The sequence below is a fragment of the Falco biarmicus genome, chromosome 12 (genome assembly GCF_023638135.1).
Source record: "Falco biarmicus isolate bFalBia1 chromosome 12, bFalBia1.pri, whole genome shotgun sequence".
Lineage (NCBI taxonomy): Eukaryota > Metazoa > Chordata > Aves > Falconiformes > Falconidae > Falco > Falco biarmicus.
Window position 1 is genome coordinate 5,783,362 of NC_079299.1, and position 15,111 is coordinate 5,798,472.

At 37.4% G+C, this 15,111-nt stretch overlaps 1 protein-coding gene across 8 annotated transcripts in view; it reads left to right on the top strand.

Annotated features, from left to right (window-relative positions):
- Nucleotides 1–15,111, top strand: part of CDC42BPA (CDC42 binding protein kinase alpha) — a 189,954-nt gene that overhangs the window by 137,454 nt on the left and 37,389 nt on the right. For 6 of the 8 annotated variants that reach the window (XM_056356781.1, XM_056356782.1, XM_056356783.1 and 3 more), the window contains 6 exons: nt 4,523–4,628; nt 5,238–5,386; nt 6,612–6,703; nt 9,424–9,500; nt 10,656–10,703; nt 14,515–14,553. In XM_056356781.1, coding sequence (XP_056212756.1) covers nt 4,523–4,628; nt 5,238–5,386; nt 6,612–6,703; nt 9,424–9,500; nt 10,656–10,703; nt 14,515–14,553 — 511 coding nt within the window. The remainder of the gene's footprint in view (nt 1–4,522; nt 4,629–5,237; nt 5,387–6,611; nt 6,704–9,423; nt 9,501–10,655; nt 10,704–14,514; nt 14,554–15,111) is intronic. The other 2 variants (XM_056356776.1, XM_056356777.1) reach the window with 2 other exon arrangements.

The window sequence follows — 15,111 nt, forward strand, 5'->3', positions numbered from 1 at the left end:
CCAAGGAGTCCCTGACTTCCTTGGAGTGCTCTGCCATTTAATAGATCTCACTCAGGAAATCTGCCCCACTACTCAAATCCATGTTTTGGATGGTTTCTTCATGACTCCTCGGGCCTTTCTAAATCATTATTTCTTTCAGATTTTATAACTTGCAGGTAATTTTAATGGCCTATCATGTTCCTTTTAGCCTGTCCCTGCTTTTTTACTTTGCTATCTTGCATCTTTGTTAGGGCAAATGTACAAAAGCCGTATATTTTTGCTTTTGTTATCCCAAGATGCCATAAATATAGCCAGAATTTCAACATAAACACTTGAATCAAACTTCCATTGCAAATTCTACTGTAGTAGCAGTAGACCCTCACAGATTATTCAGCCTTAATGGAGCTACTATATTTACAAGTTCATATTAGCCAAATCACTCATCATTCCTTGACAAGAGTAAGAAATATTGAGGCTTTTATAGTCGGCTATAAATTTTCCTGTGGGAGGTGGGAACGAGATTCATTGCGTTGGAGGTTAATGCAGTCACTTTAAAAAGGAATCTTTCAAATAGCCATGGTATGATATTTCTGTTCTGTTGCAGAAAGGAGGTTGGTGGAAATCTTGGTAGTGATTCCCAGAGTACTTGGCAAGAATCTTAACTTACTAGTCACTCTGAGAGGGATTCATGTAACAGAGTTCTAGGAGTCATAAGGTAGACAACGAAAATCCCATTACTAGTACTGTAGAAGTCTGTTTTGCACCACACTGATTGAAAAGGAAGCCTAGACAACTATTTCAAATGAAGAATTCTGTATTGTTGAGTATATTTATATGGGTGAGCTAAATCCTACCTGATTTACCTACAGAGTGGATGTTAGGCTTTGATTCAGCTGGCCTGACACTGTGACTTACTGTTTACCAGAAGATTCAGTTAATGTTTTCCTTGTTGACTAGATATTTTTCCAATCAACTGTGGTTGATTTTATCTTAATTACTGATTTTGTTTAAAAAAACAAACCCAAAAATCAACCAACCCAAAAAGCCAACCCGAAAAACCTCCCCAAACGCATCTACATTAAATCAAACATAAAAAAGCCCTGAAGTTTTGGGGGGTTTTGGGGTGGGTTTTTTTTTTTTTTGTTTTTTTGTTTTAATCTGGTTGCTCTCAGAAGAAAGCACGCACAAATTGTGGGAAAGGTTTAGCAAAAGTTCTAGGAAAATTCAACTGTAAAACTCAAAACATGAAAAATTCTGAGATGCATTGTGTTTGAGGTAAGAATAATCAGAGTTATCTATAACAGAAATTTTGGAGGGCAGAGGGAATTTCAGGGTTTGGGAGCAAAGTGTCGAAAATTTTTAGAGAAGTTTTAAATTTTGTTGGAGAGGGCAGGGGGGAAATGAAAAATTAAGTTGGAGCCTTTGAGCATAGTGATACAAAGACAGAAATTTAAAAGCATTGAGAAACTCCAGGAGAATTAGGAGTCACAGCTCTCAGACTCCCTTGGGATTTTAAATCAAGTAGGATGCAGCTTGACGTAAGACCCTAAGGCTTTAAGACTCCTCCTGTTCAGCAAAGAACTCTAGTCTTCCTGGTCCATTTTGTACTGTAAAGTATCCCAGACAGAGACCTAGAGGCTGCCTTTCTGAGCAGCGTGACAAATAGCATACTAGATACTAGTCAATGGTTATTTGAAGGTTGCCATGATGCTGCTCCAACCAAAAAGCTAAATTTAATTTTACAAAATTTGTACTTTATCATTGTTCTAGGTTCTTTACAGTTAATGAACTAGGCTTGCAAGGGCACTAACGTTACAGGTGGAAACAGAACAGTTAATCTAATCTAAATTTTCAGTAAAGAAAGTACTCTGAGTGGAACCTGAAAAACTTTTCTTCCATAGGTCTTTTGCTGTGCTTGTTAGGGCTCTCTGTAAGAAGGGGGGGGAGAAGAGAAACATTAGTAAGAGTAACTTTACCGTTCTTGCTCTAGCTTTTTTTAAAAAAGCCAACCAAACAAGAACAACAACAACAAAAAACCCACAAACAGTATCAAATCAGAAAAAACCTGTCAAGGGCACCTGGGTTCACACGTTTAATCAGTGTCTGTCATTATCTAGAGCATGTTGCCATCTAGTGGGCAGCAAAACTTACCTCGGCTCCAAAGTGTACTCTTCCTGTCTAAGATTCTGAGGAGTTTTCTTGAACTCTATAGATTTTTTGCAAAAATTGACTTTAGATTTAGATTTTAATTTTCTAGATTTCTGCATGTTCTATGGAACATCTTTCTGAGGTTTTTGCATGTGGAGCTTTTCAGCATTTAGAGCCTGAAGGTTCTGTGTGTCATAATTAACTGAAGTGTGTTCTCAGCCTCTGTAAGGAGGGATCTATATGGCATGATAAAAACTGACAAAGAAATTGGACATTTAAAGTTTTTCAGCTTTAATTAGAAAAGTTAAAAAATAAGGCACCGATTAAATTCTATTTTTAATCTGACATTGTCCCTTTTTTTCGGCAAAGGTTTTACACATCATTAAAAAGAGAGATCAAACACTGATTCCTAAATCTATTTTCCCTGCTTGTACATCAGGAAAACTTACTTTCTGACCTTGAGAGTCTCACATTCTTTTTATTCCTGCTTATACTCTTTTTCTTTTTACTGTGTATTTAATGATGCATCTTCTTCACCCCCCCGAAAGCATCTTCTGCTACTTCTCACATCTTTTGCCCACTCTTATACGCTGAGTGATTTGTATAGGCCAAGACTATCTGTGCCTGGTCGTCAAAATGTGCCATCCGGAATGTTATGGGGAAAAAAGTTGGTGTGCTGCTTGCACTGAGCTCTAATGTGCCTTGGGAAAAATAGTGACTCGTTAATATCTAAACTCTTACTGACTTTAGTGTCAGCAGTGCCTTTTTTCTAGGTACCTCTTGAACCAAATCGTAAGCAGGAGACAAAGATAAAGCCCAAAGCATGAATGACTGTTTGCTTTTTCATGTTGGGTGTGTGTGTTGTGGCAAAGGTTGCTGGTTTTGCATTAGCCTCCCCTGTATTAAAGCAATCTTCCTTACAGAAATGTTAAACTGCACGCCCAGAAGTCACCACAACATGCAGGTGTTTTGCCCGTAGCTTTCACATTGTGATCTTGCCCTAAGGCCACTATGGAAAAGCTCTTCTGTTCCTCCCTTGCCCATGGCTGTTCAAACTGTGTGCTTTCTGTCTTTCTTGCCTCCTGGTGACTATCTATAAGTCTTTATTGAGACATTATATTATTTTTATTGATTAATGGCAGACTTGCAGGTAGCACCATTTCCATGTTCACTGTGTGTAGCATCAACCAGAGAAACTTCCCGGAGTGCCTTAAAGGCACAGAGTGGGCATCGATCATGTCCTGCAGAGAGGTCACGGTGAGACAAATTCAACCATCCGGAGAACTCTCATCTCCAGTCCAACATACTCGGGATTTTGGTTACTAAGGAAGGATCAGGAAACCAGGATACGTTCATTTCTGTGAAATGGAAAAGCCATTTTCCCACTTTCCTATAAGTTATTTAAAACTATGTGAGGTTCATGACTTAGAGCACATCCTAAATGTTTCTGTGGTCGGTGTTGATAGGGCTAACTGTGATCGCGCTGTGGTGGCAGACTGCCGGTCTCCCAGGCCAGCTTGGAGACTGGGGCTTGCCCTGCTCTTGCAGAGCTGGGTTTATTCTGTGGGCAAGCGGAGGGGTGATGCTCGGAGCCAGGCAGGTCAGGGGAAAGGAACTGGGGGGAGGCTGGCTGCTTGTTTGCTTTAGGGTTTTCATAAGCTACTCGGTTTCAGTCAGGTCATTTTTTAGCAACTTTCTTTTCTATGGTAATACTTGAGGCAAAGTGAAGAAAGAACCTTCTGCTGTGATTTATCACAGAAAGTTGTTTTTTTCTCTTTGTAACTGATGATCAAAGCATTGGAACAACAGATGTGTCTCCTCCTTGATGTCTTTACACCCAGGAAAACATGTCTTGATAGAAAGCTCGAGGGATGAGAGAGCCTCTTCTGGCTTATGCTGCTTAATGACATTAGAATTAGACTCTCCCTATTTATTTAGCATTTCTTGAAATAACTTTGATTCTATTAGTTCTCATAATCAGCTGAAACATTAAGGTCAACCACTAGTTCCAATATTATGTGGATAGCTGCACTGTTAATTATTGGTTATAAATTTTGTCTTTACTCCTTAAAATTAGGTTGAATCCTGAAAGGTTTCTTTCCCACAGTCTCAATTTCAGATACTGAGACATATATTACATACTTAGATATGTAGTTCTTCCATTTTTATTCCTGATCTTAGTGATATGTGTATTTTTAATGGAACTCTGCAAAGCAGCAAAGGCTTAGTTCTGTGTGGTTTTCTGTGGGTTTTTATTATTATTTCCTTATGGTTTATGAATTTGTTCTGTATTCTGCTTTTTTCTGTTTCTGGTTGCTATTCTGTTGAAGGGACTTTGGGGTTTTTTCTTTAGGTTCTTCTTTTTAAAACACCTTTTTCTTATGTAATTGTTTAGGGTAAGTGATGAAAAGGATGCTCGAGGTTATCTGCAAGCCTTGGCCTCTAAAATGACAGAAGAACTAGAGGCCCTGAGGAACTCCAGTTTGGGTGCAAGAGCTACAGTAAGATTCTACTTCCATAATCCAGATTTTTTTATTTTTTTTTTAAAAAGACCACTAATTTGGTAGTTTCAGCTGCAGTAATAACCTGTCTGTAGAGTGTCTTTGTTAGGCAGAAGTTAAGACTTTCCTAGAGTTTCCCTTCTGAATAACTGAATAACAAATCTATTGTTTATCAATTAATTGAACACCAGATCTTTATAATGTGATTTTATCTATGATACTGTTTAAGTAGCTAGTTTATATATTAGTTTGTTGAAGGAAATCTATACTATGGGTCATGAAAGTCTTAAAAGTCTTTCACTTGTGAAATGTGAGTGTTCTTCATGGCTGTCATTTCAGTTGAGGCACAAAAGTTCAATTCACAGAATCTCTTTGCATTTGAGATCATGACAGCATCAAATGTTCATCTTGCCTATTTAGTACTTGAGTTTAAAAGGAATAATAGTAATAACAATATTCTTAATTTTTCAGTTTTAGATTACTTTGGAATTAATGAACTCTTACGTTAAGAATTTAAGTCTGAAAAACATAATTGTTGAAGTTACTTATATTCCTCATTTTCAGCTTTCTTTCCTCTTATTCTTCTCTCTTCTTTTTATTTTTTACTAGGACATGCCTTGGAAGATGCGCCGCTTTGCAAAACTGGATATGTCTGCAAGGTTGGAGCTACAGTCTGCTCTTGATGCTGAAATCCGAGCCAAACAGGCTATTCAGGATGAGTTGAATAAAGTCAAAGCTTCCTGTATATCTACAGAGTGGTAAGACTGACTTGTTCTGGTGGAAATTAATGTCGATACCTCCCAGGGAGTGTCATCAAGTCATGATTTTAAGAATCTTGTCTGTCAAAATTTCATAACAAATGATACACCAGTTTCTTACATCTGAATGTGAAAAAAAGACCATCTCTCTCTTCGTTGTGTAAGCAGTTGAACACTTACTGGGAAAACTTGAAATCTAGAAGACTTTCAGAGGGGACACTTTCTCTTCAGCTGTATAATCTCTCCTAATTGTGATAGCAAGTTCAAATGCAAGCAGTGTTTGGATTTGTGTCTCACAACATACTCTCTTCCATTCTATTGATAGCTGCGTTGGCTTAGCCGCCAAAAATCAGTTACTGCTTACTGATTTGCACGGTAATAGGATTTGGTTATGGGAGATCGTGAATTCTTTAATTCCTTCCTCAGACATCCCCCCTCCCCTCCCAAAACCAAAATTTATTCTGAGCTGGGTGAATGCCTGAAGCAGGGATTAGTAGGAAGACATTCCATTTCTAGGTCTCCAGCTTCAATCTAGCTCAGAGCACTGACTTGTTTTGCAGCTTTAGGAAAGCAGTTGGACAGAGCCGAGATTGAAATCTGTTATCTGTAAAGTGGGGATACCTTGTCCCCCTGACTTGGATGTTTCGGAGGCGAGGTAATATGATGATAAGAGGCATGGTAGACCCCCTAAGAACAGGAGAACCAGTGTTTACTTTGATAAGCAAGGATGAGAAGTGTGGTAGAAATGGGATTTATTGAATCTGAAGTACTGTTACCTGTCAGCTGTGAATCACAAAGCACTGAAACAACTAACTGTAAAGTAACTAAGAAAATAGTTCAAAATAACCTGTTAGTATCACAGGCACTGTGAATTAACAAAAAAAAACAAACCATTTTTAAGCATAAAAATACACATGGTCTTTTTTTTTTTTTTTCCTCATTCACAGGATACAGGCTCACACAAATACTCGGAAACGCAAGCCTATTTAATGGCTAAACAGGGGCCATTAATTGCTTGTTCTGTTTTTGGGTTTTGGGGTTTTTTTAAGACAGTGTACTAAACAGATCCCAGTAGATTTCTGAATTCATTCCGGCATTTGATGACATCATGAAGCTTGTTGGGCATTAATTTTTAAATTGCATGCAAAGATTGACAGAAGAAGTGACTTGTTATCATGGGTTCTCAACATTTACATAGGTTTTTTGTTTGTATTTTTCTTTGAAGTAAATTGCAAGAATCTGAGAAGAAGAACATGGAACTGTTGACAGATATTGAAAGGCTGAAGAAGGAGACAGAAGAGCTTAGATCAGAAAAGGGTATGGCAACTGATATCCAAGTAAATAATATGTTTCTCATTGGTGGGTACATCTTATCAATTAAATGTCACCTTGCAACTAAAATAAGATACCAACAGACTTTGGCATACAAAATGTGAGCACAACAACTGCATGTTAAGATGTACCCACAGCAGTTGCATTTGCACTTGTAATACCCTCAGTTTTGTTGATACACTTGAACCAGTAAGGTATTATTTGAGTTGGAACTGCATTATTTTTATTTGGTATATGTATAGTGATCTACTGCCAGAAAACTGTTAGAACTGCAGATATATTTATAATCTTTTTCCCCTTTATGATGGTTTAAGGTATTTAGATTTCAATACTGATCTTGGTGTTCTTCATCTATGAACGTTTTGGTCCTGTCTACACAGAGAGTAAACAACTGCATAGGCCTTCATAGCATTTATGTGTTTCTGGGATGACTGTTGATTGGCTTTGTAACCACATAGTGAGCAGTGAGTGTGGTGATGTTTGCTTTGCTGTGGTACTGAGAGTATGTTCTGGAATTTCTAGTGCATCTGTCTAACAGTATTTCACATTGTTGCTGAGAGAAGAGACTTTTTGGCAATTCTGAAATGGAAAAAAAAAAAATCATTAAGAGATGATTAATGATCTGGCTGATTCTTTGCAGTTCCCGTAGTAGCTCTAATAGTTGTATCTTTGGAGTCACATGGGAAGAAGTGATTTTTCAGGCCAAACAGAATTACCTAATTTTCTGTAGGGAACTGTTTGAACTCCAGAGTTTCAAAACCTTGGCAACAATTGCTGCATAGGGATGTCAGATATTGTTCAGCCTTTGCAACCTAATGGCATGTTGATCAATAATGCATTGTAGTTAACATTTTTCTCTTATATATAGGCCTCCAAGTGCTGGTTGACTGGTATAAATAATACAAACCTACACAGAACATTAAAAAATGACTGGTACCAATTAGCAAATAAGAGTTAGGGAAATGATACTTGTTCATCTCGATGCTTAGCCCTGATAACCAGGCTCATGCTTCTTCCAAGTCCTTGCAGAGGAACTCTTGATAGCATCTCCCTGGAGACAATAGTGCTTTGTCATGTTTAGCTTTCATTTATAGATTCCTGAACCATCTTAAATACTGTGCATGGTTACTTGACTTCTGATATCTTCATTTGTGGTAAATGATACGTTAAGAAATTATAATTAATAATTTACCCTGTATTTTTTGCAGTGTTTAAAACCTTATTGTTTTTGTGAAAATAGACATTTACTCCTTTCTAAAAAAAAAAAAAAAAAGGGGGGGGGGGGAGAAAACAGACTGTTAAAGAAAAGTTAGTTATGCATTTTGCCAGAAGTAAATTAAGATTCTACTGCAACTAATCAAATACTTTGATAGAGATATACCTTAATACAAAATCCTTGTCATCTTTGGACGTGGTTTTCTATATAAGGAGAAATATATTGATGTTTGAATCATGAACTGTATGGAGGATTCAGATGTAGTCAATGTACAGTGGTAGAGTGACTTCTTGATGTGTGGAAATTGATTTCTGGGAAGGGATTACTTAGATTAGCACTTGAATCCTTTGCTCTTTCTAAATGTATTCCAGAAACTTAGAGGGCTGGGGAAGAAGATTACTAAAAATGATTCTGTAAAGTAGCAGGTAGTTTGAGAACTGTTTTGAGTATTTAACTGGGGTTTCAGTGTATTTATTTTTAAAAGAAGAAAGGCTTATTTGTAACTTCTTTGTTCACTGTGGGTTGTATTTGGAGCAAACAGGATGATGTAGCTAGTTAGAGCAAGACATTCACATTTTTTATAAGAAATAAATGACCTTTGATACTATCAGTCTTCTGTGACGTGCAGAGTCCTGCAGGCTCTGGTCATAATAAGTATATATATAATGTATATATATGTTATAGTGTTCGGGAACCTAGAGTTTGTACACATCTGTGATTTATAAACACCCACACACCAATTTGAATTATGCCCCAACGAAAAGAAGGGGAAAAAAAATACATCATTGGAAGCAAGTTAAAACAACAGTCAAGATGTGCCAGCCTCTGCAGCTGCAGTGGATGCAGCGTTCCTGCTCTGCTTACTGGCAGAAAACCACGTCAATGGCACAGCGTGACAGAGATATTTTAAGCTTTACCCAGTATTGTTACTCCTGGGCATTCAAAAGTGAGAGGTGGCAGACAGGCATAGAGCATGGATCAAGGAACCCGTATTATTTGGAAATGCAGCGTGTTCCCCCAACAGTCTGTTCTGTACAGTTTTGTGTTCTGTACATGTTTTGTGGTTACCTCGCTGTTGGCTACAGCTGTCTTGTCACAGCAGCCTATCCAGCGTGTGACTGGAGCAGGGGTGACACCTGCTGCATTGCTGTCTATGTCTGTATGTCCTGCAGCGCGTGTTGCAAGTGGACATAAGCACATTAGAACCTGTGCCTTCTGCATAATAGACCCTGTACTTACAGTGTGTTTTTATGTTGAATTCACACCACACACATCCTGGCTTGGAAAAGGTTAATTAAACATACACTGCTTGCTTAGTGGGTGTATGTCTATTAAAAAAAATCTGCTCTGAAAACAGACCAAATGTGACAACTCATTTTAAAATGTGTAGGTGTGTCAGGTGGATACTCAAACCCTGATTCAACAAGGCAAAGGTCCTCCATGAAAAGGTCATTTTTCTGTAGCTTAAAAACCTGCTGCTGTTTTCTAGGTGTAAAGCACCAAGACTCACAGAATTCTTTCTTGGCATTTTTGAATGCGCCTACCTCTGCTCTGGATCAATTTGAAGTAAGTGTACAGCTATTCTAACTCTCTGTTAGTGGAATTGCAGCTGTTACGTGCAGGTTATATGCATATTTGCTGAGAGTTTGCTACTGTGTTTTAATCACATTGCCCCATTTATATTTGTATATAATAATATGTGAAGATTGTGTCATTTACCACGCTGGCTGTCTTACCGTGAACAGTAGTAGTGATAGTGAATTCTCTCTCAAATCTTGAATGCTGAAATTTGCTGATTTTTGTATTGAACCTGAAAAACGTAGTTGTTCAAATGGCCTTTCTTTCTATTCAGAAAAATCCTAAGTAGTGCAGCTACTGGTTTGGTAAAAATGAGAGGAAATACGTGAATAATCCCTGAATGTATTCCGTGAAGTCATCGGTACTGTATATTTATTAGGTTGTTTTCATCTTCTGTTCATTTTACACAGATTTGTAAAACCCAGATAATTACTATTTATCTCTTCTCCACAGATCCTATATACTTAAATAAAGCTGGCTAATTCCTTTGTCACATTTAGGCAAAAGACCAGCTTAGGTAGAAAACCTGAAAAAAACCTGAAATGATACTGTGTATCTCATATCTTCTTTTTTTAATGAACAGTAAGCAATGCATCTTTTTCCATTTGAAAGAACAGCTGGGGTGAAACTCAATTCAGAGGATGGGACAAGGCACCTCGTTTACAGTTACACATTGGTCTAAAATTTGCCCCTGTTTTTTTCCTGATGGGTGTGCAAAGTCATCACATTTAGCCATGAAAGAGCTTTTGTTATTGATGTGTCAAAATTTACTTTCTTTTCATTGCATATTCATTACTTCATTGTTCTCTCTTGAAGTCCTCACAATTAATACAATTTTAAAATTTGTTTTTTCATCATTTGTCTTATAAGTTACTTTCAGTATGAAATTCCTGTTGGAGTGTAGCAATATTATTTTATTGAGTGAATGCTGGAAAAACATTGGGTTTTATACAGGTAGTTTATTGATTAATTGTCTGTGAAAGGCAATTAATGAGAGCTTACAGAGATAACTGTTACAGGCAATAGTTATTTACAGTTCTTTATTTTTGCAATTTTATTTATACTGAATAGTTTTCTTCATCCATCTCTTTCTCTCTCTCTCTCTCTTTCTTTTTTTTTTTATTGCTGTTTTCATTAAAATAGGATTCCTTTTCCTCCTCTTCATCCTCATTGATTGATTTTATGGATGACGTAAGTCTTTGACTTTCAAACCAGTAAAACCCTCAGTAACAGAGATCAGCTGATTGATTTGGAATATTCAAACATTAATGCAGTCAAAAAAAATCTGCAAGTGCAGTGGAGAACAGGTTATTTCTATAATAGTATACTTACACCTGTTTATATAGGTAGATGTTCCATTTTAAAGTAAATGCTTTCTTTAGGTGCAGGTGAAGAATTCTTAACTGCAAACAGTTTTTCAAATGGGGAGAAGCTGCTTTTGGGCCTTTTCTACCAATACGGCCTGTGGAAACTGGTTCCAAAATCACTGGCACACTTAATTCATTTAGTTCTATTGCTTCCTGTTACTACTTTATGATTAATTGCTTCCAAAAGTTTTCTGATCACTTCAGCGAAAATGTTTTCCTTGCATACAGTTAATTCGTGTTTGCTCAAATAAAATAGTCTGGGTTTTAGCCTATATTGTAAGAGGTAATTTTCATTATAACTGAAGTGAACTTACTACTTTTTATTGTCATTTGAGATGCTGGTTTTGTGTCAGGACAGCGTTTAAATATTTACCTCAGTTAATTGCTTACTAAAGGAACTGAGTTAAAAGCTGAAAACTGACTACATTATATTTCTTCCAGACTGGAATAGTAGGCACATAAAAATAAACAATAATAAGCTTTCTAAAATCAACGTATGCATCCATGGTAGAGAACCATCTGTTACAACTCTGTAGGTATATTGTGTGTGTACATCTGTGTGTGCTTGTATATATGTGTCTGCACATACACACATATATATACATATGTATTCACAATAGTATAATCCTATTTGCATTAAAATGTGATATAATTAATTTTGTTCTAGAAATGTCTGCTCTGAAGGGTGTAACAAAGAGGGTATAGTTTATGGGCCTATTCTACTGATGACATTTCCTTTCACAAACTCTGAAAGAATGTTTTTCTTCTAGATGCTTTTTTTCTGTAAAACAGGTATATACCTTTGAGAAAATGTGAAGGTACCGTAAAGGTACAGACAAAATTTGTGGTACCATAGTAGATGGTATTTACCTGCATTTTTGTATAGCATATAGAAAACTTCTATCTTGCTGATGTTGTTGGAATTTTCTTTGACAAAAAGAGTAGTTTCCTGTCACGTTAAGTCTGCAATAAATGAATGGTATTTATATCCTTTAACTGGATTAAAGGAAAGTTCTCTATGTTGCCTGAGTATTAGGAACACTTGGTTTGAATCAGCAGGTTCTTTCGTTGAAAGTTACCTTTAAAAATATCTTAATATTCTCTTCTAAAACTTGTTACCAGAGAAATCAATGTGGCAGAGTAGCTGATGATGTTCTGTTTTGAAAGAGGAGACTTGGGACAAGACAGTTTTTCGTGGTTGCTATCTAGTTAGTTTTGAAGGACGTCGGTACTTTATTCTGTTTTTATTGTTGGTTGTTGTTTTGGTTTTGTTTTTTTAAAGGCGGCAGCATTTTTTTTTTTTTTTCACAAGCATTTTGACAACATCATGTTTATCTTTTTAGCTATGCAAGTGAGTAATTTTCAACTGTTGGTATACATCCTTTAAGGCATTCTTCCTGATTGGTCCACCCAGATCAAATCTTTTCAGATACCCATTTTTTAGTCTTAGATAAAACTGTAGGTATTCATGTGTATATTGTTGCACGTGGATGACTTACTACATGCAGAATCAAACTTCCCTTGTTACAGCTTCAATCTGAGTCCGACAGGAACATTTTTTTCTCAGTTGCATTGGGCGGGAGTACATTGCTGGCCTGGGCTGGCCAGGGGCTAACGTCTCTAACACCAGGGCAGAATTCTTTCTCGTCTGGCAAAGCTGCAGAAGAAGAGCGTTGACTGTTCAAAGATGAGAAGAGTATCTTGCAGACAAATGCAAGACTTTTTGAGCTACCTGTCTTTATGAGAAAGAGAAATAAAGCTGATGTCCACATTAATAGGAGAAAGGTGTTTAAAGTCAGTTCTGCATCTTTCATTTATTGGACAATTACTTGATTCATTCATAGAGAGATTCATAACATATAGCCTCTGAATTATCAAAATAAATGGTTATTTATGTTTTAGCTCATAGAGTTGGTTCTACATCAATGTGTTAGTCAGACTCTAAATGAAATCATTAAATACAAATATATTAAAAATTCCTCCCCAGTGAATGTGACCTCCATTCCCTTCCCAGTGTCTCTTTTTGGCAGCAGTTACCTTGATGGGCAGCATGTCTTCTAGCATCTCAAGAATTAACCTGTGCTCAGTCAAACCTGAGAAGTGTGTGGGTTCTTTATGTTAAGACCAAAGAAGAATTACAAGTCCTCAGGCCAGACTCATGCAGTGCTGCAATATCGCATGGGTTTCAGAAAAGCCTCTCCTGTAATCAAGAACCCCAAGTAAATATTACTAACGGCCCATATTGTTTCTTCAGCCTGAGGTGCTTCATTAGAAATGACAAGAGTGTAAAATAATATGCAGTTGCAGTTACATAGCATTCTTTGCAACGTCTCTGACGTCTGTGTAACATACAGTTGTGTAAGCAGTACTGCGCTCGGCCCGCTGATTACATTTGGCGTTTACTAGGGTGGGTATGTCATGTGTCAGCCATCCCAGTAACAGAATTGTTTATAGCACTCTGAATGACAAGTTAATTCTAATTTTTTCAATGAGGAAAACAGTAGCTTTGCAATTTCTACTGAAGAGAAGTAAAAATAGATGTCCTGCTGCCTCTGTAGCCTGCAGATGCTGAGCAAGAACCATGGTTGCTCACTGTTCAGATGTGTAGCACTCACTGTTGGTTCCAGCTGTCCCTCCTTGAAAACATACTTTGTCAGGTTGGCAGAGCTGGTGCCTAAATCCTCGCAGCTGCGAAAGCCCACACGTTTTGAGAAATGATCCTTGTATCCCCTGTGGACACAGCAGGGTGCAAAGGGCAGTAGGAACATGTTTTACTGTCCCTGGTATCTGATTTTGGTGGGGAGGGAAGTCATCTCCAATGACTCTGATGAACTGATTTCTAAACATTTGCCACTGTTTCTCCTGTGTGCTGCAGGCTGTCTCTCAGTAATATCTTCTAAGTCTCCTGTGTTCATTACAGGTGTGGGAGTTTTGCCAGGTGGATTTTGTGTATCTCACTAGCTATTAGAAGCAAGCAACTTGTTTTATCTAAAGATGAATTTTTGATTATTTAATAACAATAAAGTGGAATCCTATTATTTTCCCACTTGCTAGAAAATACTGGTTTTCCCCTGTTATCAACACATTACAAATTAAAAATGTATTTCTGAAATCATCCTGCAATCTGTCCTCATATACAGTTGCCGTGGGCTGTGGTTAAACTAAACAAATCTGAATTTTTTAAATACCTACAGAATAAATCAAGCTCTGAATCAAGTTATTAAACAGAATAAGCCATAGTATATAGCATGTGGTGAGAGCCCTGACTACCTGCACATTCATAATTAAGTTTAGCATAATTCTGGTTCTGATACTTTACATTGGACTTATTGTGCCTCAAAGAGATTGCTTTATTTATCTTGTTCAAAGTACAGAGATGCTAACTGCAAATTATTAGTATAACGTAGTCTGCAGTTCAGTCCTGTGCAAAAATGCAAACTTTAAAATAATTGTTCCTTTTTTTATGTTTCATTCCTCCTGTTGCCCCAGAATATCTTGTTTTCAAAATACTTGTAAAAATGACCATGTCTCTGTGTGTCTAAATGCTACCTCTGGAGATACAGAGTGACGATTTCTGAGCTGATGTGTGTCACTGTTCCGTTTTGTAACATATTCTCCTCCTTTCTTTGTTAAAGCGCTCTCCTTCCTGTACTCCAGCTAACAAAGGCAGACGTGTAAGAGGCTGTCTTACTCTATGTGGCCCTTTATTTTTTGCCTGTTTTGTACATGCCTTTGTTTAACGTATGGATTGTGTATTTACCTCACTGCATGTCTTGTGCTCCTGCTACCGTTTGCTGCTGCTGCTGTGCTTTTTGTTGTTTTATAGCTGTGGGCTAAAAGCTTTTGGAGTGTTCGATTTGGTAATCCTATGGGCAGAATATCACAGTAACTAGAGAAGATGCTTTGGGTACTTCCTCACTTCAATGTGAAAGTTTTTTGATCATGTAGGCGCAGGTTGGGAAGATGGGTAAATGTCAGATAAGGGCCTGGTTTTTCCCTTGCCCTCAGCGGAGGGCATGTGTCGAGTTATGGGAATTGCCTATACAGGTTTGGCGTTTGGCAGGCATGTCATAGCAAAGGGTAGAAAATATCACAGTACAGAAATAAACAAACGGGAAGTGGGCAACTGAGTAAATTGGAGCATCAAGGAGGGCAGGAAAAATTCATACAAGGAAAGCAGAAGGATGTCTTGTAGTCCTGTTAAGCTGGAAAGCTCTACGGTGTTTCAAAAA